This window comes from Hippocampus comes, unplaced genomic scaffold, assembly GCF_001891065.2.
Source record: "Hippocampus comes isolate QL1 unplaced genomic scaffold, H_comes_QL1_v1.1 scaffold223, whole genome shotgun sequence".
NCBI classification, from domain to species: domain Eukaryota; kingdom Metazoa; phylum Chordata; class Actinopteri; order Syngnathiformes; family Syngnathidae; genus Hippocampus; species Hippocampus comes.
In genome coordinates, this window is record NW_017804808.1 from 121279 (window position 1) to 143347 (window position 22069).

General features: G+C 39.9%; 1 protein-coding gene and 1 long non-coding RNA gene across 5 annotated transcripts in view; both read right to left on the reverse strand.

The window, feature by feature from the left end:
• Positions 1-22069, reverse strand: part of sptan1 (spectrin alpha, non-erythrocytic 1) — a 77859-nt gene that overhangs the window by 27119 nt on the left and 28671 nt on the right. For 2 of the 4 annotated variants that reach the window (XM_019862878.1, XM_019862861.1), the window contains 17 exons: positions 21036-21234; positions 20416-20520; positions 20292-20327; positions 20163-20198; positions 19507-19554; positions 18497-18588; positions 16439-16583; positions 14276-14457; positions 11500-11599; positions 11213-11410; positions 10958-11104; positions 10774-10877; positions 10223-10385; positions 7659-7673; positions 2365-2496; positions 958-1095; positions 773-877 (listed from right to left, as the gene is read on the reverse strand). In XM_019862878.1, coding sequence (XP_019718437.1) covers positions 773-877; positions 958-1095; positions 2365-2496; positions 7659-7673; positions 10223-10385; positions 10774-10877; positions 10958-11104; positions 11213-11410; positions 11500-11599; positions 14276-14457; positions 16439-16583; positions 18497-18588; positions 19507-19554; positions 20163-20198; positions 20292-20327; positions 20416-20520; positions 21036-21234 — 1945 coding nt within the window. The remainder of the gene's footprint in view (positions 1-772; positions 878-957; positions 1096-2364; positions 2497-7658; positions 7674-10222; positions 10386-10773; positions 10878-10957; positions 11105-11212; positions 11411-11499; positions 11600-14275; positions 14458-16438; positions 16584-18496; positions 18589-19506; positions 19555-20162; positions 20199-20291; positions 20328-20415; positions 20521-21035; positions 21235-22069) is intronic. The other 2 variants (XM_019862886.1, XM_019862868.1) reach the window with 2 other exon arrangements.
• LOC109511656 (uncharacterized) lies at positions 5176-7652 on the reverse strand. Its single transcript, XR_002167364.1, has 2 exons — positions 6075-7652; positions 5176-5998 (listed from the first exon to the last, which is right to left on the reverse strand). It is a non-coding gene; the product is annotated as an uncharacterized LOC109511656 (long non-coding RNA).

A 22069-nucleotide genomic window follows, 5' to 3' on the forward strand; every position in this document is an offset into this window, starting at 1 on the left:
CTTCACCTCGCGGGAAGCAGACGATTGCCAAGTTGTGTAACGTTAAAAAAAGTGTTGCGAACAAGTGTTGCGAAAGTTTATTGCGGAGATATCACAGAGGAAGCTGCTAAAGTTGGATAGTTTTTTGCGATAATCAGTTGACTTTGAGAAAGCCTTGCATCATTGGAAGCAGAGTAAAGAGAGGAGAATTTATGAACTCAAAGACTGAACCATGGGATGAAATAAGAACCTATTTCTCAGCAAATCTTGTATGCCTGTATTATTTAAATTTTTGCAGCATTTGTAATTGTATGTATATTTTGTTGTTTAATTGTACGTATATGTTGTTGTTTGTGTTATTATCAAATGAAATTGAATAAGTAGACCATTTCAGAATTCGAAATTTGGGACTCATACTTTTCTGATCAGCGAGTCCCTGGGACTCGCTGGGGTTAAACTGTAAAATTATCACTGTTTATAGTCGGGAAAATACGGTAATTTGAACAACTCCCATCAAGTAATGGCGTGGAGATCATGAAAATGTAAGAGGAGCGTGCACAGATGTTTGATCGGAATCAGGTCTGAAATCCTGTTGGGCTGTTCCAAATCGTTCATCTCTTTCTGGTGAAGCCTTTCTTTAGTTATTTGTTTATGTACTTGGGGTCACTGATACGCCGAAAGGTGAACGACCTTTTATTCAGTTTTCTAGCCTTTGAGCAGGGCTGTCTACTTTTTTTAATCCATTGCACTGTATTGACTGCGTATCTGCCTGCCCTTCTACCGAATAACCTACCTCATGGGCAGAAATATCAGCCTCCAGCAGCTGGTGTTTTTTCAGCAGGTTGTTGACTGAGGCCAGATCTTTCCCATAGTCCTCTGAAGCAAGAAGTGCTTCCACCTGAAAATATATGGAAAAACGCATCAGTCATTTTCTACTCTGTGAAAGTGTTTCTACAGTATGTGGAATGGCGTAATCACCTCAGAGAGCCAGAAGTCAAAGTCTTTGATGCCTGTGTTAAAGTTCTGTTGCTTATTGGCTTCTTTGAGTTTTTGGCTCTTTTCAGCAGATTTGTTGACAAGGAACTGCCATTGCTCATCTAGAGCACCAAGGCGTACCTAAAGGGAAAATAACTTTTTGAACATTGCTGGATGACAACATGAATTGCAGACATATAAAACACTTAATTAGGGATGTCGTGTTCAGATTTTTTTTGGCGCCTGAGTCAGTCACCGTAATACATAAAAATAAATAAATAATTGAAAAGCAAAACTGTGAGCGGGCACAACGCATTTAAGTCACAAATGCACAAAGTCGGAGGCAGATGCAAATCTATTTTGTGGATCTCTCGGGAAGATGACAGAGGTGTGGGAGGCTTCCAGATTAATGACCACTGTGGCATGTAATCGTAACACGGAACTTGCTATCCGCAAAAGAGGCCCAAGGTGAAGCTGCGTAGGACCCAAACCATGGCAAAAAAAAAAATCAATGGACCGTAAATCAGTGAGCTATACATGAATGTACCCAACTAACATTAGCCCTGTGACGAGCAGGTATCTAGGACACGTCAAATTCATGACACAGAAAGTTTGGCGTGCCAGATTTTTTTCTTTGTTGTTTTACATAGTGTGATGCATTTTACGTGGCGGCACAATTCTTACAGAAACATTGACTAAACAGTGTGATGGAGCGAAACAACTAGCACTCCCTGACCAGCGGGCTCTCGCTCCCTTTTTCTGCTCAAAATATCTATTAGAGAGAGAGAGAGAGATATGACGGAAGTCAGACTTGTACTGCAGTAACTCGCCCCCAATCCAGCAAGACGCCATGACTGAAATGTATATTTGTGTTTGCAACTGGTTAGCACGTCGGCGTCACAGTGCAGAGGTGTAGGGCTCGATTCAGGCTCTGGTCTTCCTGTGTGGAGTTTGCATGTTCTCCCCGTGCCTGCATGGGTTTTCTCCGGGTACTCCAGTTTCCTCCCATATTCCAAAAACATGCACTGTAGGTTAATGGAACACTCTAAATTGTCCCTAGGTGTGACTGTGAGTGTGAATGTTTGTTCTTCTATGTGTGCCCTGCGATTGGCTGGCAAGTTCAGGGTGTCCTTGAGCACATACAATAATTAGCTTACATTTCTGTGTCCAATTTGCCTGCTCCTTCTTTGTGTCTCGGAACCACTACTGCTGTTTCAACAATGAAAATTCCCTACCGTGAGGCTAATATCGAATTTAAAGTTGTGCCAAGACAATAATAACAAAGACAATAATATTTCATTATTTAACAATTTTCGTCAGTGCCCAACATTGCTTTGTAAAGATCAATGGATTATTATTATTATTTTTTTTTACTAGACCACAATTTACATGAAACCACACAATAAATACCTTAACAGCATCCTCGCTGCCGGCACAGGCACCTCTCTGGATGAGTGCGTTACCAGTATCTATGACCCCCCGGATTCGGTCAGCGTTGGCATGGAGCTCCGCCTCAAATGCTTGGTGCTTCTGATGTTTACTCTACAGTCATTGAGAGAAACAAGAAAAAAATGTCGCTTACATTTGGTAATTTACCACCAATTTATACTGAACAAAAAGTACTACCAACAGTATTAGCCCCCTTGAAGTTTTTGACCTTTTCCCACATTCAAAGTCTCAAACAAACATAAAATTGGATTGGATTTTGGGGGGGGGGTTTTGGTGAAGAATCAACACCAAATGGGCCGTAATCGTTAAGTGTGTGTGTGTGTGTATAATATACCGGTATGAGTTTATTTTTTATTCAGGTCTGGACTTTGACTCGGCCATTCTAAAGCCCTGTTCACACGGCACACATTTGGTCCGACGCTGCACCGAAATATTTTGTTGCGATATATTTTACACCGGAGCAAATTTTGTGGAGCGGTCACACGTGCAAAGCTGCTGAGCGTGACAGCTCCGACGCAGCGTCTGAGCAGCTCCACTTGCGGTCACACGTGCAGTGTCTGCTGCGGACCAAAACGACAGGAATGCGGAAGTAAAACAGGTTCGGGTCGGGCTTCTCTCTCGCGGACTTTTATTTATTTTTCTTTTAATAAATATTATGGCGGACACTATTCTGTCCTTGTTCAGAATAGATCCACTTGTCGGCAGTCGTGGAATAAAGACGTGTTTACAGTCAATCGTGTGTGCTCCTTATGACTGCCACAATATATGTTTTGAAAAATGTACACTAAAACAATGTGCGGATACTAAACTAAGGAATACTTGTTTTAAAACAAACAATTTGGATAAAACAGAGAATGCGCTGTAATTTAATTGCTATTTAACTGCTAAACAGGAGCGCGGCCGGCCAGACCAGTGCGCATGTATGTTAATTTCGTTTAAACAATCCTGTAGAAATAATTTCCGATATCTTTACCTATTTATTTCATTTGAATTATTCTATTTAAAGCCTAGTAAGCCGCAGGATTTCTCTGCGTAATTAAGCAAATGCGCATCGAGATTTCTCTTTGTCTGGCCTCTTATTCTGTATTTCAGCGTTATTTCGTTGTGCAAATGCATTGATCATGTTCATAAAAATATGTAGATTATTTTAACCGTAAGAAATCTTGTGTTTTTTTTCTCCCAAAAATACTCACAAATAAAATATGAAATGTCGGGTTTGCTTCGGGCTCGGGCCTGCAAATCGGGCTCGGCTTACGTCACTGCTTTCTCGATTCTCATCTTGATCGTGAGCGCTGTCTTCACCGCTTAAATCGCCGACACTTTTACCGGGAACGGGGGTGCACGGCCGGGCTTCGTCTGTGTCGCTGGCGCCCTCGTCACTGTCGACCGGGGTCGGATTCCGTGCATCTGGTAGCGAGCGTAGAGAGGCCACTCCCCCGCAAGCGAGCCTTTGCTCTGGAGCAAATTTAATCCAGCTGCGTTCACACGTGCACATTTGTTTCGGCGTAGCGTCGCAAACGAGCATTTGCTCTGGAGCAAATTTTTAAACCACCTCCCTGAGGTGGATCAAATTTGGTCCGGTATAAGCTCTTTAGTGGAGCTACGCCGGAGCAAATGTGCACGTGTGAATGCTCGACTGGAATTGTTTCGGAGCTGCGTCGGACCAAACGTTGCCGTGTGAACGGGGCTTAACACTTCTGTTCAGTTTTGAACTAATCAGATGTGGATTTTGCTTTTTGTTTTGGATTATTGTCCTGCAGCAATGTAAACTGCCATCCAAATCTTTTGCAGACTCCAACAGGTTTTCTTCCTAAATTTCCCTAGTGTTCGACGCGATCCATCTTCCATCAACCATCCTCCAAGTCCTTATTGAAGAAAAGCAGCCCCATTCCATAGTGCTACCACTACCATGCCTGACAGCGGGGGTGGAGTTTTCAGGGTGATGTGCAGTGTTACATTTACGCAAAATCTGACACACCAAAGGTTGGTCTCATCTGACAAGAGGACCAGTTGCCACGTTTTTGGTGTCACCCTGGAGGCTTGTGGCAAACTTTAAGCATGACTTTTTATATTTTTCCTTTGAGAAATGGCTGTCTTCTTGTCTCTCTTCCATAAAGGCCAGATTTGTCCAGTGTGAGACTGATACTTGGCCTATAAACAGATTCCCCTACCATCTCTGCAGTTCATCCAAGTGATCATGGCAATCTTGGCGGTATTTCTGAACAGTGCTCCTTTGTTTGGGCTAAAAGTTTAGAAGGGATGGCCAGGTGCTGGTACGTTTGTTGTGGTCTGATTCTCTCTGTATTTCAATATTACCCCTTTCCCACTGCCGCAAAACCACAGGTTTTTTTGGGCAGTGGGAAAGGCTCACTGGCCAGTGTCGATCCGTGTCCACCAGCACGTCATCGGAGGCGGGTTGTGATCGCCTCCGATGCAGTTTGAAAGCCTAACACGGACTTCCCGGTAATTACGTGATGACAGAGGGCGGTACGTGATGCGTCATAACATCGCGCGCCATCGGCCTCGTATATAGCACGCCCCCACAACAAAGCTAGGAGACCGACCCTTAAGCTGCTGTCTCAGTGGTAGCAAAGAATTGATCCTCCGCTGCTTTTCGACCATTTTGAGGATGGTAAAAGCATGATAAAAGAAAGAACACTCGCTTCCATATTGCTTTGTTTACCACCAAGAAATCTGTCGCACTATCATCTACGCAATCACAGCGTGGTGACGTAACCAGACGCAAAGTGGGGAAGGGGGAGGGGGGCAGAATCGCCTTCTGTTGGTCAATGGGAAAGGGACAATATGCCAATTGGTTGCGTGTCACCACGGATCACTACTACCCACTAATTTCAGTGAGAAAGGGGTATAAAAGATTGATCAAACAGTGCTCCGTGAAATCTTTCAAGCTTGTGAAAACTATTTATGTCCTACTTCTGCTTTACACATCTCCGCAGTTTTATCCTGGACCTGCTCGGTGTGTTCCTTGGTCTTCATGATACTGTTTGCTGCCAAATATTCTTTTAACAGACCTCTGAGATCATCAAAGATGAGGTGCATTTATAATGACACGACAGTAGGAAGTCTTGTTATTTATCATCCACAGTCATTTAGGTCAACACTGGATAATTAAGAAATCATCAGAGATCATTTGGAGTCAGCTGGCTGCACTTAGAGAAAAGGGGATGAATAATTTTGCACACCCTACTTTTCAGTTTGTTATTTGTGTCCCATTTGGTGTTGATTTTTCACAAAATATTCCCACTTTTTAAATCTTTATGTTGTGACAAAAGCTTAAAACGTTCAAGGGGTCTAATACTTTTGCAAAGGCACTGCACAAATGCAAGTCTTTTGTTCTTGCTCCCATTTCCCATGAGCTGAGCTCAAAGACGGTTTTCCTTTGTGCAAAAAAAAATTACAATGATTTCACAAGTGTGTCAATGGCTGCACATCATAAAAGGCCACTGTAAAATGCTCCGTTTTATTTTATTTACACCCCCCAGCGTCCCAACCCCCCAATAGAGTTAGCAAGAGAAAAAGTCTTGCATCTGTAAGTCCAAGTCATGAGAATGGGAGCAAAAAGAGAAGCGTTGCACTTACATTTAGTGCCAAAATACTCTAATAATGACGTTCAGTGCACAAGTTAGAATCCCAGCCATTTTTGTTAATACAATCTATTTTGTTTGTTATTATAATTACATAACTATAATTATACAAATGTGACATTAGTATGGAAAACGTAGACAGTGTGGTGACAGGGACATACAAAAAATGACATTTGACAAGTCATTAGAAAGTTTTTTGTTTGTTTGATGAACCTTCTGTTTAATTTCTATTCCAAGGTAAGTTTATTAAAAAAAATGTGTGGAGTGAACTGACCTTAGCAAAAAAAAAAAAAAAACCATAAAACTCAAAATAACAGGATTAAGTATGAAGCCAGATTCATGACTGATCAGCGACTCACCAATATAGAAGGACTGAGTCCATGTTTAGACGCAGTTGTACGATATGCTTGAGCAGGCAGAAACTTTGATGGTCAATTTCAACGCATGCCAACTTTGTCAATGTTTGACTAAAAAAAAAGCCACCTTTATTTGGGCTTTGAAATGAGAATGTACGGTATTACGGCAGCTTTATCAACATGGTCGTCGCCGAGAGTTGTCGAGAGTACACGTTGCATTGTACAATATTTGTGTTGTTCATTGATCTTGCTCAGTCTTCATAGCCTTGTTTAAAAGTGTGTTATTTTACAAGTGTGTTTAAAGACCTTTAAACATTTGACATATTGCAGGGGTGGAACTGAATGGAGGGGGAATCACTGCATTCCCATTGCTTTGCATTTTATTCTACTGAAACATTTGAAGAACGTTTTAAGACTGTTAAGTTAGTACCAATTAAACAATGAAATGTCAAGAGATTCCACCAAACATTTTTAAATGTCGTACAATCAAAACAACAAATAAAGCCTGCACTCATGAGTGAAGACCACTCAAAACATAGAGTGCTGATTTTATCGTGGATTTAAAAAGTCTACACAAACCATTGACTGCCAGATCTTTTTGATGATTACCAACTCTTGCTTAAGTCATTCAGAGAGAGTCCTTTGTAATCTCAGGTATGAGGGATGGGCATGATTATCGATTTATCAATCAATAAGAATTAATCAAATTGATGGTGCTGCAACCAGTTATGGCGCCATTGACTCTTTCCCAACGAGTGTGCAATATAAAGAACAACATGACATCAGGTATGCAGGTTCAGCTACATCCATGCGGACTTCATGTCAAGGGAAATATTATTCATGTCAATATAGCGTAGATTGATAAATGCAGTATTAATCTTTCCAGGTCATATCTGTTAAGAGTTCAATACTTTTGTACAACTTGCTGTTCTCCAACATGGAGATATATGGCAAAATCCACAAAATGTTTGGTCCATGAACCAACCGATGCATTTTCAGGGACCTTGACTTTTAAAGCCTTTCTGTCACTATTCCAGTCTCTATTTATGTCTGTTGAAACTGCTGATGTCACACTAACACTAAGCTCATTGGCTACTTCCATTTGAGAACTTGCTGTTTGAAGCCTCAGAATGGGGCGTTGCAATTGCTTGCCCACTGCATGAAACAAAAAGTTATTGTTTTTCTACATTTCTATTGAAATCTGGCACAAGGGTTTGTGTATATTTTTATATCCAATCATATCCACAAAGGAAGATATCTGTTTGGTTAGTAAACTAACAGTACTCAAACTTACCAGAAGCTTGGACAGCTATGAGAAAGCAAAAGACATTAGGAGAAAATTTAGTTTTATGGCAGATAAGAAAGTGGGGTTGGACAATGAATCGTCAAATGAGAGTATCATGTATGCTGAAATTTAAAAGCTTTGAAAGAAAATAGTGTTTTGCACCCTTCCTGATTCCTTCTTTTTGTCACGCTTAATTGTTTTAGAGCAAATTTAAGACAACATAAAAATTCAAAATTATCCACTCAATGAAAATGAGAGGTGTAGATCATCAAAATCTTTACCGCGCACACACACACATTACTGCCGAGCTCATGGCCAGTGCTCTGCAGATCTGGGGTCCTAAAAACAAAACTCCGTCCCCCTGTTCAAGTCTTAAAAAGAAACAAAAAAAAAAATATAGTCGGGAAAATACGGTAATTTGAACAACTCCCATCAAGTAATGGCGTGGAGATCATGAAAATGTAAGAGGAGCGTGCACAGATGTTTGATCGGAATCAGGTCTGAAATCCTGTTGGGCTGTTCCAAATCGTTCATCTCTTTCTGGTGAAGCCTTTCTTTAGTTATTTGTTTATGTACTTGGGGTCACTGATACGCCGAAAGGTGAACGACCTTTTATTCAGTTTTCTAGCCTTTGAGCAGGGCTGTCTACTTTTTTTAATCCATTGCACTGTATTGACTGCGTATCTGCCTGCCCTTCTACCGAATAACCTACCTCATGGGCAGAAATATCAGCCTCCAGCAGCTGGTGTTTTTTCAGCAGGTTGTTGACTGAGGCCAGATCTTTCCCATAGTCCTCTGAAGCAAGAAGTGCTTCCACCTGAAAATATATGGAAAAACGCATCAGTCATTTTCTACTCTGTGAAAGTGTTTCTACAGTATGTGGAATGGCGTAATCACCTCAGAGAGCCAGAAGTCAAAGTCTTTGATGCCTGTGTTAAAGTTCTGTTGCTTATTGGCTTCTTTGAGTTTTTGGCTCTTTTCAGCAGATTTGTTGACAAGGAACTGCCATTGCTCATCTAGAGCACCAAGGCGTACCTAAAGGGAAAATAACTTTTTGAACATTGCTGGATGACAACATGAATTGCAGACATATAAAACACTTAATTAGGGATGTCGTGTTCAGATTTTTTTTGGCGCCTGAGTCAGTCACCGTAATACATAAAAATAAATAAATAATTGAAAAGCAAAACTGTGAGCGGGCACAACGCATTTAAGTCACAAATGCACAAAGTCGGAGGCAGATGCAAATCTATTTTGTGGATCTCTCGGGAAGATGACAGAGGTGTGGGAGGCTTCCAGATTAATGACCACTGTGGCATGTAATCGTAACACGGAACTTGCTATCCGCAAAAGAGGCCCAAGGTGAAGCTGCGTAGGACCCAAACCATGGCAAAAAAAAAAATCAATGGACCGTAAATCAGTGAGCTATACATGAATGTACCCAACTAACATTAGCCCTGTGACGAGCAGGTATCTAGGACACGTCAAATTCATGACACAGAAAGTTTGGCGTGCCAGATTTTTTTCTTTGTTGTTTTACATAGTGTGATGCATTTTACGTGGCGGCACAATTCTTACAGAAACATTGACTAAACAGTGTGATGGAGCGAAACAACTAGCACTCCCTGACCAGCGGGCTCTCGCTCCCTTTTTCTGCTCAAAATATCTATTAGAGAGAGAGAGAGAGATATGACGGAAGTCAGACTTGTACTGCAGTAACTCGCCCCCAATCCAGCAAGACGCCATGACTGAAATGTATATTTGTGTTTGCAACTGGTTAGCACGTCGGCGTCACAGTGCAGAGGTGTCCTCCCAGCGAGTGCTCAGTGGGTGCCGCCGTAACTGGGATTCCATCCTTCCTGGACTTTCACATAGCCACTTGCATGTTTCACTTTTGGGGTATGCATTTTGAGGGATAATTCATTAAAAAACAAAGATAATGAAATATGTGCGCAAATCTCATAACTGAGTAGAACTGGGAGAACATGAATTTGTTTACAGATTTCACTTGAGCAGCGGTACCTGAAGTTTGCTTCAACTGCATGGTTAGTGCCAATTGACATTTCCAGGCGAGACAACTATCACATAAAACGAACAAAACAGCACTGCGCTAGGATGCAACCACAGGAACCCTGTCTACTTGTATTTGTAACGTATTCCCTTGGTCAACTATTCTCTCTTTTGTAGTGTTCAGTCTACCACAATGTTGATGACATTGCGGTAAAGTGGTGTTTTTTTTCCCCCATGATGGAAATAATTTAAACTTCCTTTTGTAATTGTCTCAAGTTAGCTTTGTCAAATGGAATATAATCAGGAAGGGGCAAATTATTTTTCATAGCAGTAGCAGGTGTTAATGTTTCACAGAGCTCGAGTCCACAATTTACATTGAGTTTCCTCAAACATATAATGCATTCAAAAAATTGGACACACTGTTTCAAGTTGTCATGTTTCAGCCATACTTCGAAACACTTTCTTCAAAAGTGAAGCTCTGTGAACATTTTCCACTCGGAATGTATTTGATTACCGATGAACTAATTGATGTCAGTGGTGAGTTAAAAAAAATAACTAAATACCTGAATGTTGGTAGGGTCCTTGTAGGACTCATCAGTTGCGGTCTGCAGTTTCTCGCTGATCCAAGCTTCTATTTCATCCACATCTCGGCTGAATTGCTGCAGGGTCTGGGATTCACCAAGCTTTGACCGCTTTTCGATCATCTGGGCCTTCAGCCGGCGCCACCTTTCAAAGTATCAATTGGGGTTTTCAGGTTCTAATATTGGTGTTTTGGTCTAACTGAAGAATACTTAGACTACCACAATGTACCCAACATCCAATAGGCTGTAATTGCTTTTACGGTGTACCATATAACAGCTCAGTATTGGGCCTTTTCTAATAGATCGCTACAAAAACATGTTCGAAATTTCTTGGTGATGAGAAAAAGCTCTTTGCGACCATGAAAACTGTTGGCGAGTGTCTGACAAACGTCTTTGCAACATTTGAGCTAATCTTTTTTTTTTTTTTTGGTTAATTTTTTTGCTGTCATGAACAAAACACTGAGATGCATTGGCAAAAAATATATAATCTGTGGAACTTCTAAACATCTTAAAAAAAAAAAAAAAATTCCAACCTGTCAAGAACTTCATTGCGTCGACTGAAGATCTCAGGTTTGGCGTAATGGTCAGCTCCAATTAGTTGATTTGCAAAAGATTGCAGAGCAGCAATTTTCTCTTCCTGCGCGTGCAGACAATTGCAGGTTTATAGTAAAAAGAGCAGTAATCCAGAAAGACTAGAAAATGTGTGCGACAATTCACCTGCACATTAATAGCTTTATCAAAGTCTTCATGCTTTTTGATTAATGCCTCAACACTGTCAAGGGAGTCTCCCTTGTCATCACTTGCAAGGAAAGCTTCACGAGCTGCCATCCAGTTCTCAGCCTGTTCACAGTCCCTGCTAAAGAGCTGTGAGATGAATGCAGAAAATTGTCAACCAATAATGGAGACAAACCGATGTTAGTGATGACATAATACATTTTTTTTTAAACGAAGAAATCTTTTCTCAACATTTACCTGGAACTCCAGGCACTGGTCCAGCATCATGCGGCGCTGCACCCAGGCCTTTTCCAGGTCGGCTCGCTCCAAGTCTAAAGCCTCCAGTCTCTGCTTGATCTCGGGACTTGCATAATGGCCTTGCAACAACAGCTGCTGTCCAAATTGCTCAAAGGCCTGGAACGTACCAAGACGAGCGTCTATCTCTGTGCGATGTTCCTGGAGAAATGAAAAGAGCAGCATAGGGACATAAATCAGTAAAATGTAATGTTGATAGCTTGATTTCGAAACCAATCATATTTATTCACCTGATGTCTTTCTAGAAGAGCTTCAGCTCCAGTCACATCTTTGGCTAGCTCCTCTGAGGACACCAGTCCTCGGATCCCATTAACCCAGGACATGAGGTCTCTGCGAACACAAAGAGCAAGACAACTTAAGACAAATATCAATTCAACATCAATGTCTTAGCTGACATGAAACTAATATTTTTATAGAGGTGTAGTGAGTCATTTCTAAATGTTTTGTGATTAACACTATTTTGTCTGTAAAATAGTTGCACGTTATAGAGAAAAGATTTCATATCTATTCACACAATGGCAGAAAAAAACCCCTGAAGAACACCCATTTATGTATGTTTTGACTCTCAGTATTCTTAGTTTTCGATTCTCAATTTAAGTTAGCTCCGCCAAACAGAAATTTCACTGATAAGGAGAGATTGAAATCCCTCTATGGAGGATGGAGAAGTGCTTAGCTCAATTTGACATCCATTATGTTTCATTAATTTCTTAAGACTATAGGCTGTATCTTATTTCATATTTTTTTCATGAACCCTTAATTCCATGCCCAGCATGATGTATGTTGGGCATTTATATTTGCTAAATGATTGTAGTTTATGCAGGAGTACAGTATATATAGTATACATCAGGGGTGTCAAACTTACGGCCCGCGGGCCGGATCCGGCCCGTAAAGGAGTTTAATCCGGCCCGCGAGATGATTATGTAAAGCATGGTGTCAAACATACGGCCCGCGGGCCGGAACCGGCCCGCAAGGAGGTTCAATTAGGCCCGCAGGATAATTTAAAAGTGAAAAAAATGCATTAAAGACAGAATTAATATTTTTAATAAGGTGCAATTCATTGAGTATCCGCAAGGGGACACTGTTTTGATCAGAGAAGAAGACAACAGCAGCCTCAGTCCGTCACTGTGACAGACCCATGACAGCAGACGCTATCAATAGCACTCTCACATTTACACATTTAATAGCACTCTCCTTAGTTTGTAAGATTACATTTAGATTTTATATGCACGTGTAAATGGTTTAAAACTTCCTTTCTTTATGAATCTCGTTTAATCTTAAAGTGCATTACTATATTTTTCAATACCAATTACTTGTTAATGTTTGTACAATCAGTGGGATCATTTGCAATGCATATATGTGAATGATAAAAGTAAATTGCACATTTGTCGAAGGAAATGTAAGGTGCTTCATGAAATATTTTGTAAAATATATATTCATTAAATTTCAACATTTTCCTAATGTTCTTGTGCTTCTTTATACCAAAACAAAGGAAAGACATTGTTTTGGTTATTTATAGCAAAGTATGGTATCATTTTAATGGTCCGGCCCACTTGACATCTACCGAGGCCGTATGTGGCCCACCATGTGAAATGAGTTTGACACCCCTGGTATACATACATTGTGTTTTACAATACTTAACCATACTTATAATTTCCTATGTACCATGAAATAGATAAGCTGATGAGAAAAATGTACACGAGCATGCACTAACATGAACAACTTTCGCCATTTTGTCTCAGTACAGAATAAAAAAAAAAAAAAAAAAAAAAACTTGCAATGAAACTAAATGGGGAAAAATGAGTATGACATGATGAAAAGAAACTGTTTTAAGAGAGACAAGGTCAAATCACAAGTTTGGCAATTTGAGGGATATTTAAGTGGTTGAAATGTGTTTGATAACTATTTCTTCACATGCCAGTTTTATATTTTAACATGGCATATAATAGGAATGCAGCGAATGCGGTGACATCAGGGGTGTGTATGCAGGTGCTTATCAGGGGCGTGTATGGGTGTCAAGCGTCCGCAGCTGTATCGCCAAGCTTATCGTCTCTGTGGCATGTGTGTGTGCTCGCGTGCCCGTGAATATGCATGCATGTGAGCGCGCACGAGTGAGCGAGGAGCAGAGAGAGTGATCTGATGTCCAGTGGTTGTATGCTGTGAGGTTAGTCAAGTCAAGCGGCAAAAGGCGTTTGTTCAAAAAAGGAAAAAAAGTTGGATTTAACAACAGCACCAATTTGCCGGTCCAATTTATAATCACTGTCCTGTTCAAAACCCAAATTTTATACTGTTACTTCAGATAAGATGCAAGGAGTCAGCAAGTTCTTGGAGCGGTGTGTGAGTTGAGGCCGCGGGGCTGCTTCGTGCCATTACGCAGCGCAATTTTCTTTTCATTGCGCATCTCGTTATGAAACGATTGTCGCTTTTAGAGCCAGGTAACACACTTCTACCAGCAGAAAATACTGACTTGTTCACTGCGGTAACTCTTGTGAAGAGTGCTTCCAAATGTGTGAAATCACTGTGCACAATTTTTTTTTCTGCTCTGTGAAAACTTCAAGTTGAATCGATTATTTTACAGTGTTATCAATGTTGTGTAAGGAGTGACAGATGTGCATTTTGAAGAGTGCAATATGGAGCTCATTGGTGTACTGGCTACTTTGGACCCAGAGGCCGAAGACAATTTTCTGGACTCATTAAAGGTAACACCGAGTTGTATTAGCTGGGATTGATGCGGATGAAATGGAATATACTGTGGATCGTGAATTCCTGATGAAGAAAATGATTGACACCCCGGTTCCACCCGAAGATGGAATACAATAACAAAGAAGAGCTAACCTACTTTTTAAGATAAGAAAAACCTTAAGATAAGAAATTCCCATTCGCACGTTCAAATGTGCATCCCAAGCGATGCTAACAGGTGTCACTGCCTACACCCTTACCCTATATTAGGCGCTTCCACAGCCATGTGTGAAAATAAATTTTCTATGCTCAAAAACATGTTATTCTCACCTGAAATCAGATAGAAAACGTTGCAGGTCATGTGAATTTCCAAGCTTGTCTTTACGCTGGTCAGCGCGTCCTACTAGGCTGCTCCAGGCAGTGTTGAGCTCAGTACACTTCTCTTGAATGTCATCCACTGCTTCTGGGTGAGACTGTATTAGACGTTGTGCTGTCTCCCCAAGAGAGTTCACCTGTGAAAGGAAAGAATGAAAATGAGAACAGAGAGACTTATGCATGTTTGACGTGCATATCTGTGATTCATCAAATTGGAGAGTAATGGAATCACATGTAAGCAGCGTTACGTATTCTGAATACAAAAATATATATAACTGTACTCCGATTTGATGGGGGGGTTGCTGCTGAGGAGCTGCATTTTCTTTCTTTCTTTCTTTATGCCTGTGGTGGGCAGCATTTTTCACAGCCCTCGTTTTTTTCAGCAGAGACGTCGGACCTTTTGGACAGTCTACGTTGGTGCAGCGAAGATGTACAGCTGGTGGGGCTGAGTATGAGGAGAGAGTAGCGTGGAGGTGTATTTGAAAGTGAGAGTCGGCCCTTGGAGCCGAAGCAGATTTAATGGGATTTGAACCAAGCTCTGCATTCGTCAATGGACGCTACAGTTTCGTGTTTACTTTCTAAATTAGCTTGTAGCAGATGTGTGTGACGTCATGCACGCAGTGATCATGACATCTCCGATCCACTGGTGAAGGGAGACCGATTCTCTTCTCTTTCATCTAGAACTAATTTAAACAACAAGGTGTATGCAGGAAGAGTTGTAATGATTGTAATTGTCTTTTTTTAGTGTTACGTGTTCTGTTGTATTATTTTTGTCATTTTATGTGAAGTGTTCCGTAAAAGCGCTTTGTTGCAGCTGCTGTGAAAGCGTTACATAAATAAAGATGTATTGTATAGTATTGTATTTGCGGACGGGCAAAGACGGTCCACTGTATACAAATACAAAAGAAAAATTTAGAACCTCCTTTGACCATGCTCATGCACAAACAACTACAGTCATTCACAAAAACAAGAACTTTAACAATAACTTAAATTGAGAATTTATTAATGAGTGGACTAATGTCCAATATCAGTGGATGCTCAACTTTTGTTTAACTTTGTGGACCCCAAACTCTTTCGTTATACCATGAGTCCCCCCTCTCAGTCATATGTGTAGATGATTAAATGAAAATTCTATTTCATCTCCTGACATTTAATTATCAGACATTGTCTTCTTTTGAACAAAAATTAAACTTAAAATAAATATGCATTCTTGTAAATTAATATGTAGTATATATTAAAAACTACAAAATCAAAATAAATCATCTTGTTGCATTAATTTATTTTTATACTTGTTCTTCTAATTCTCCCTTTAATAATTTTGCTGCTGTAAATTCGGAATTTCTCCATTGTGAGATAAATAAAGGTTTTCTTATCTTAAACGGATGCCCTTTTATGCTACCGTCAAACTGAATTTGAAATGAAATATCCTTGCGATGGGATTACATGTTAAGGCAATGCAAGTTCATGCAGATACTGTAAGTGCGAATCTATGCTAGACAGCATGACTGACGCAACAGTGGGGGTGAGCGCACAAATATTTGCTTCTTCGCCCGTTCGTTCAAGTTGGCAAATTTCATACACAGCACACGCAGTGTTGTTGTGCAGATCGTGTGAAGATACAAAGGACTAAATAATCATTGTAGTCGGTGGGCACCTAGAGCTGTACAACACAGAAACGACTCAAAAAGGGGCAGGCTTGAAGAATCACCCATCTGAGTAGGGAAGCTCATACATTTTTTTTTAAATGTCAGATGAGGAACCCCCTCCTCTTCTGTTGGATAGCATGAATCAAGCAGCTACATTCATAATTTTAAGCAAAAATGAAAAACGATGGTTCACCGCAGAATTACAGGGGGGAAAAAGCATGTGGTTTTATGCTACTTTGAGCTCTGTAGGCATGAGCAGTTATTTAGAATGATTTCTGATTCATAGGGACACGCATTTTCATTCCACCGTGCAAACAAAATGGCAGGTGCGTCCGGGTCATGCATGAATCCAATGGTGATTTTTGCATATGTGCTTAACTTGTGCACAGAGTAAGAAAATGTCAATGTTATTAATGAATGAGGGCAAATTTTCTTTACAAAATTGTGAAAATGTTTTTTGTGAAAAACTAACCTTGTCACCCAAGGCTGCCAGGTCTCTCTCAAAGCCTTCATGCTTGCGCTGCAAAGCCTGAACACTAGCCAAATCGTGACCATAGTTGTCTGTGTTGAGGGCCTGGTTTTTTTCCTCAATCCATTCTTTAGTTTCATCGGCATCTCTGTGGAAAAACAAATACGACATTGCTCAGCAGCTCATCCATTGTCAGAACACTATGGGATAGCGATCTGTCCAATTGAAGTAGGCCTGCATCCTTTGTATCTGCTAGTGTAAATTAAAAGCAACAGCAAAAAAACAAACAAAAAAAAAAAAACTAAAGGCATTTTCTCACCCCACCCGCAAGACAGACAAGCAGATAGATGGATAGATAGAAAAGATAATGCAGATAAATCACATTCCCATTAAAAAAAAAAAAATCAATCAATCAATCAATCAATAAAAAGAAAAATTGTAGAAAAAAAGCTCTAAAATGTCGACTTTTAAGCCAATTCTTCTGTGTGCGCAAAATTTCGTGAGATTCCGCTCAGATTTAAACCCTCAAAAAAAAAAAAAAAAAGAAAAATCTACGTAAACTGCACATTGCCACCGCAACAGCGTGCGAAGAAATTAAAAGATTTCAATAACTTTGATTTTAACATTTAAAAGTCGAAGACAATCACATAAATTCCGGAGGAGTAGTTAAAATATGACCTCTTATGAAAAGGCCAAAAATGGCCACAAATTCCAAAATAAATTAAAAATAGACTTTTTGTTAGCTGTCACGCATGTCTCCAAAAGACTTTTTTGAAGGTTGCGGGCTATTAAATATGCCTCCAAATTTTTTTTAGTAGTTGAAATGTACCATGGCCAATGCTTTGTTAAGAAGACATTTTTAAAAGCAAAATGTGATACCCCGCCCACGTCAAGAACTATGTCGAAAACATAAAATTGTTTTACCTGGTACACAATCGGTAGTACAGGGGGGCAAAAGTATGACCCTTCTAAATGTGCAAAAATTGTTCAAAATTGTATATTCAAATACTCACAGCTCAGTTGCAATACACTTTAGGATATGACAACAAAATACTTTTTTGTACGGCTGAGGGTGCTACACATGTCTCTCAATTTTCGTAGCCCTAGGGCAAACATTCTGGGATAGGGCTCAGCAAACCTCTGTAGGGGTTGCGACAGACCCATTTTTCTATGCTTGTGTTTGTTTGTTTATTGTTTATTGAACATATAAAATATACAATACAGTAATAAATTGGCAGAAAGTGAAGGAAAGATATAAAAAGGAAAAGAAAATCATCATGACAATTATATGTTCAAAGGAGGAGGAAGAAGTAAAAAACTTCTCATCCTACCCCTTGTTATATAATATATGAAATGATCATTTTTCAATACAGAAAAGGAAAAAGTCTACATATCAACAAATGCTTTTTCCCTTATGTGTGCTGTGCTTATCTATATTTACAACTTTTGGTTTGTATATACATACTCATTCTAGCACATATATGTCGATTTTCTCAGATTCATAATGGATACTGCATTTCATTAATACATTTAAAAAGTTAATGTAATTCTGATGTATTACTATATTTTATAAATGCATCAAATTTTATCAGCTTAATTCTGATTTGTGTAGTTTTCTTGTACTACTCTCTTGAATTTGTTTTTGAACTCAGCAAGCGAGTTACTCATTTTCAGGTCCGTTTCAAAATTATTCCACAGATTTACACCTATTACAGATACACTGACCATTTAAAATATACAATTTTTCGCCAGGCGTGGTGTGTGCAAAGTTTGGTGAATTCTTTTTGCAGTGAATAATAATAATGATAATTTTTAAAGACACAATAGGGGGAAAAAAACACTTTTCCAATGGTCAGTGCCCATGGGTGTCGTGTGCAGAATTTTCCAGCCTCCCCATTTTGGAATGCGGCAGTACTATCATGAGGAAAAAGGTAATGGTCGATATTTTTTGGGTTTTGGTCCCCATTAACCGCGATAAACGAGGGATTACTGTATTTCTATGTCAATTTTCCTAATTCAAATTAGTCTGGATATGATATAAAATGGGTAAACAGTTCTCACCTGTGGAATCGTTGCACTTCATGGGCACTACCCAACAAGTTGCTCCTTTCTTCAGCCAACTGCTGTAGTGATTTCCATTGGTTATTCAAATCCTGGATGTTAAAAAAAGAATTGCCATTAGCTGCTTTCACATGGCCTTCCCGGCAAACTGGTGCATCAGAAGCAGGATTTATATCAGGCGGAAGAGAGTAACGTTTTCCAGATAACTGAGCTGCAGCATATCAGGTAACTGCTATTTTTCTGAGCATCACCTGGTTTGCAGTAATAATCCTCAACTAAAATGCAATATGTTTCTATTTAACTTTTAAGAGGAAAGGGGAGTGGGACTAATGTTTGCCCTGCGAGGGATGTGGGAATCACCATGGGCAGTTAAACAGCAAAGCGCAAAGTAGCGATGAAAAACCATGAGAATTCCATCATCGCGATTAAGGTGATCAATACACGGTGGCACTGAATATATAATAATTTCATCAACCGTCTATTTCAAGGGTTAGAAAAAAACAAAATTAAATTAAGGCATATTAATGGCTAAAATTAAAGTTCTGGGGCCAAAATCTGAACTAGTTAAGTTGAACAAGATTTTGATGACATGACGGGAAGGCACAATGTTTTGATGGGAGAAATTCATTCATTCATTCATCTTCCGAACCACTTGATCCTCACTCGGGTCGCGGGGGGAGCTGGAGCCCATCCCAGCTGTCTTCGGGCAGTAGGCGGGGGACACCCTGAATCGGTTGCCAGCCAATCGCAGGGCACACACAGACGAACAACCATCCACGCTCACATTCACACCTAGGGACAATACAGAGTGTTCAATCAGCCTACCATGCATGTTTTTGGAATGTGGGAGGAAACCGGAGTACCCGGAGAAAACCCACACAGGCACGGGGAGAACATGCAAACACCACACAGGGAGGCCGGAGCTGGAATTGAACCCGGTACCTCTGCACTGTGAAGTCGACGTGCTAACCACTGGACTACCGGGCCGCCCTGATGGGAGAAATTCTTACCTTAATTGTATTAAAGTTAGCCGTTGTTTGAACAGCCATTCGTATGTTCTATGGAAAAACAAGAGGGCATTTCAGAAACACACAAAAGAGACAATTAGAGTACAACCTTGGTTATGTCAACCATACCACATTTACTCAAATTATTTTTAAAAATTATACATATATAATCTGAATCAGATGTGCTGTAAGTTTCTGTCCTGAAAAAATGAATGACACCTGATTTCGAGAGATGCCAGCAGAAAATTGGTCAAGTTTAGACACCTAACGCTCAAACAGAGCATGTACTGTATATGTATGGTTCATGCAAAGTATGTTGCATTCATTGAAAATGTGTATCCCGATGGTGAGAAAAGATAATTCACGGAATGAATGGCAAACACGACACGTGTTGCTCATGGGGGGTTTCTTTGGTCTATATCTGAATAAATGATTATTCTCGGCCCCCCCGCCACCCCCCCAAAAAAAAAAACCCTCAGTGTGGCTTTGTAGTCTGAGGTATCACTTAAAAAACTGCTTAAATTTATTTTAAAGAGCTTGTTTTCTCCACTTTTTGCTCAGACACCAGTATTTTTGGTTGGCTGGCAATATGAGGAACTCTGCTTTGTTAAACAGCTTCATTGAAAGTGCTAAGTGCAACCTCCACTGCGGATATTTACCTTCCATGGAGATGCAGTTTTGGAATCGGCTTCATCCTATTAAAGCATAAGACATGGCTGTGTTAAGCCTATTCGTTCTTAAATCTCAAACACAAAATACAATAGAAATGTGAATGTTAATTTGCTTACAACCTTGCCAGGCATTGCACCATATATTTCTTGTTGCTGCAAATGAAAAACATGCACCTTCATATTAAAAAGCACCGAAGGAACCAAGTTGATCCAAAAACTGAGGAAGGGAGCTGCAACTTACCTGAACTTGAACCACAGGTAGTTCCTCATTCATGAGGCCTTCAGATTCCAGCTCAGACGCTACTCTGTTGATGTCCCTCAGGCGCGACTCATTAGCCTTAAGGTCCTGGAAAGCCATAAAACACAAAAGCCTGAATTCCATGTTTAGATCATCCTGTGGTTTGTGTATTGATTTTGCAAGTGTTGCTTCATGGAAGCTGGAATTTAGGGAAATGCACCCTCTGTCTATGACCATATCAATATCACTTTTCAGTTTTTGAAACTTGTTTGTATACACTCATCACAGGCATGACTGTAATTCATTTTGAGATTTATTACAGTTACGAAACAGTGTGGCTAATAAACATGATGAGCACTTCCAACAGCAAGTTCTTCAGTCAATGAAATGACCAGCTTAGTCTTGCCGAATATCTAGAGCGAGAACCACTTTGACACAGGGGCCAAAGTACTGTTTGGTCAATACTTTGTGTATTGTTGAAGATACATAACTCTTAACTTTTCCTCGCCTCTTTCCAAGCAAAATTTCAACACATTTACACCATATAATTTATTTTCAAATTTATTTCCATTTTTCTGAATTGCCCGGATTTTTTTTGTGGATCGCTTAAAACGCAGCAATACCTTCTGGAAATCGTCAAACTTCTTCTGGAGGACCTCCACCTGCTCCAGGTCTGAGCCCACCTCTTCATTTGTGAGGGCACTCTCCTTTTCATTGATCCACTGTTGAAGTTCATTTGCTTCCCGGAACAACATAAATTTCTTGCAGCTCTTCTCCAGCATGTCCTTGCGTTTCTCCCCCAGATCTAAAAGTGTTCCATACCTGCAAGAAAGAAATCATTAGATGCTTCGCTATTTAAAAAAAAAAAAAAAAAAAAAATATGAAATTACTATAAAATGTTGCACTTGAAAATTACATGCTGGGTGAGCATAACAACGACAAACTACAGACAATTGAACTGAAAATACAACAACAAAATAAAATAAAAATAAAAGAACTGTATAGAATTCTAAGATGGGAGGATGAAACATTCATTTCTTCAAACTCATGAATGTATGTCCTTTGTACACAAAAACACAAAATAATTGAACTATTTGATGGTTCATGGTTACTGCAATATGTAACTGAAAGTGTGTCTAGCAGTGCTCATCGAGTTAATTCCCCTTATATATACAGTGAAACTCCTCTACAACGAAATCATGTTTGCAGCAAGAATTTTTTCACAACAGGGGGTTTTTCACTGTAGCAAATTTGATCTCAGATGTAAACACACACACACACACACACACACACACACACACACACACACACACACACAAATGTATGTGTACACGCACACACAATCGTATGTGTACTCTTTACTTTTATTCCCAATAGTGCGTAAGTATGAGCACTCACTTATTTGACACTTCATATAGTTATTGTAGAAAGAAAAAAGGGAAAGAAATTGCAAAATTTACAATCAGCATTCACTTTCACTTACATCAATTTCTTAAAGTCTTTTATTTTGCTTCCTCCGTCTTTCATTTTAATCACTTTTACCCTCTCTTCCAGCGTCAGAGCGCTTCTTGTCTTAGCTGCTTGACATCCAAAGGTCCGTTTTGTAGCCATTTTAGCAATGCAACGTTCATGCTGCGTCTGAATCTAACAATAACAG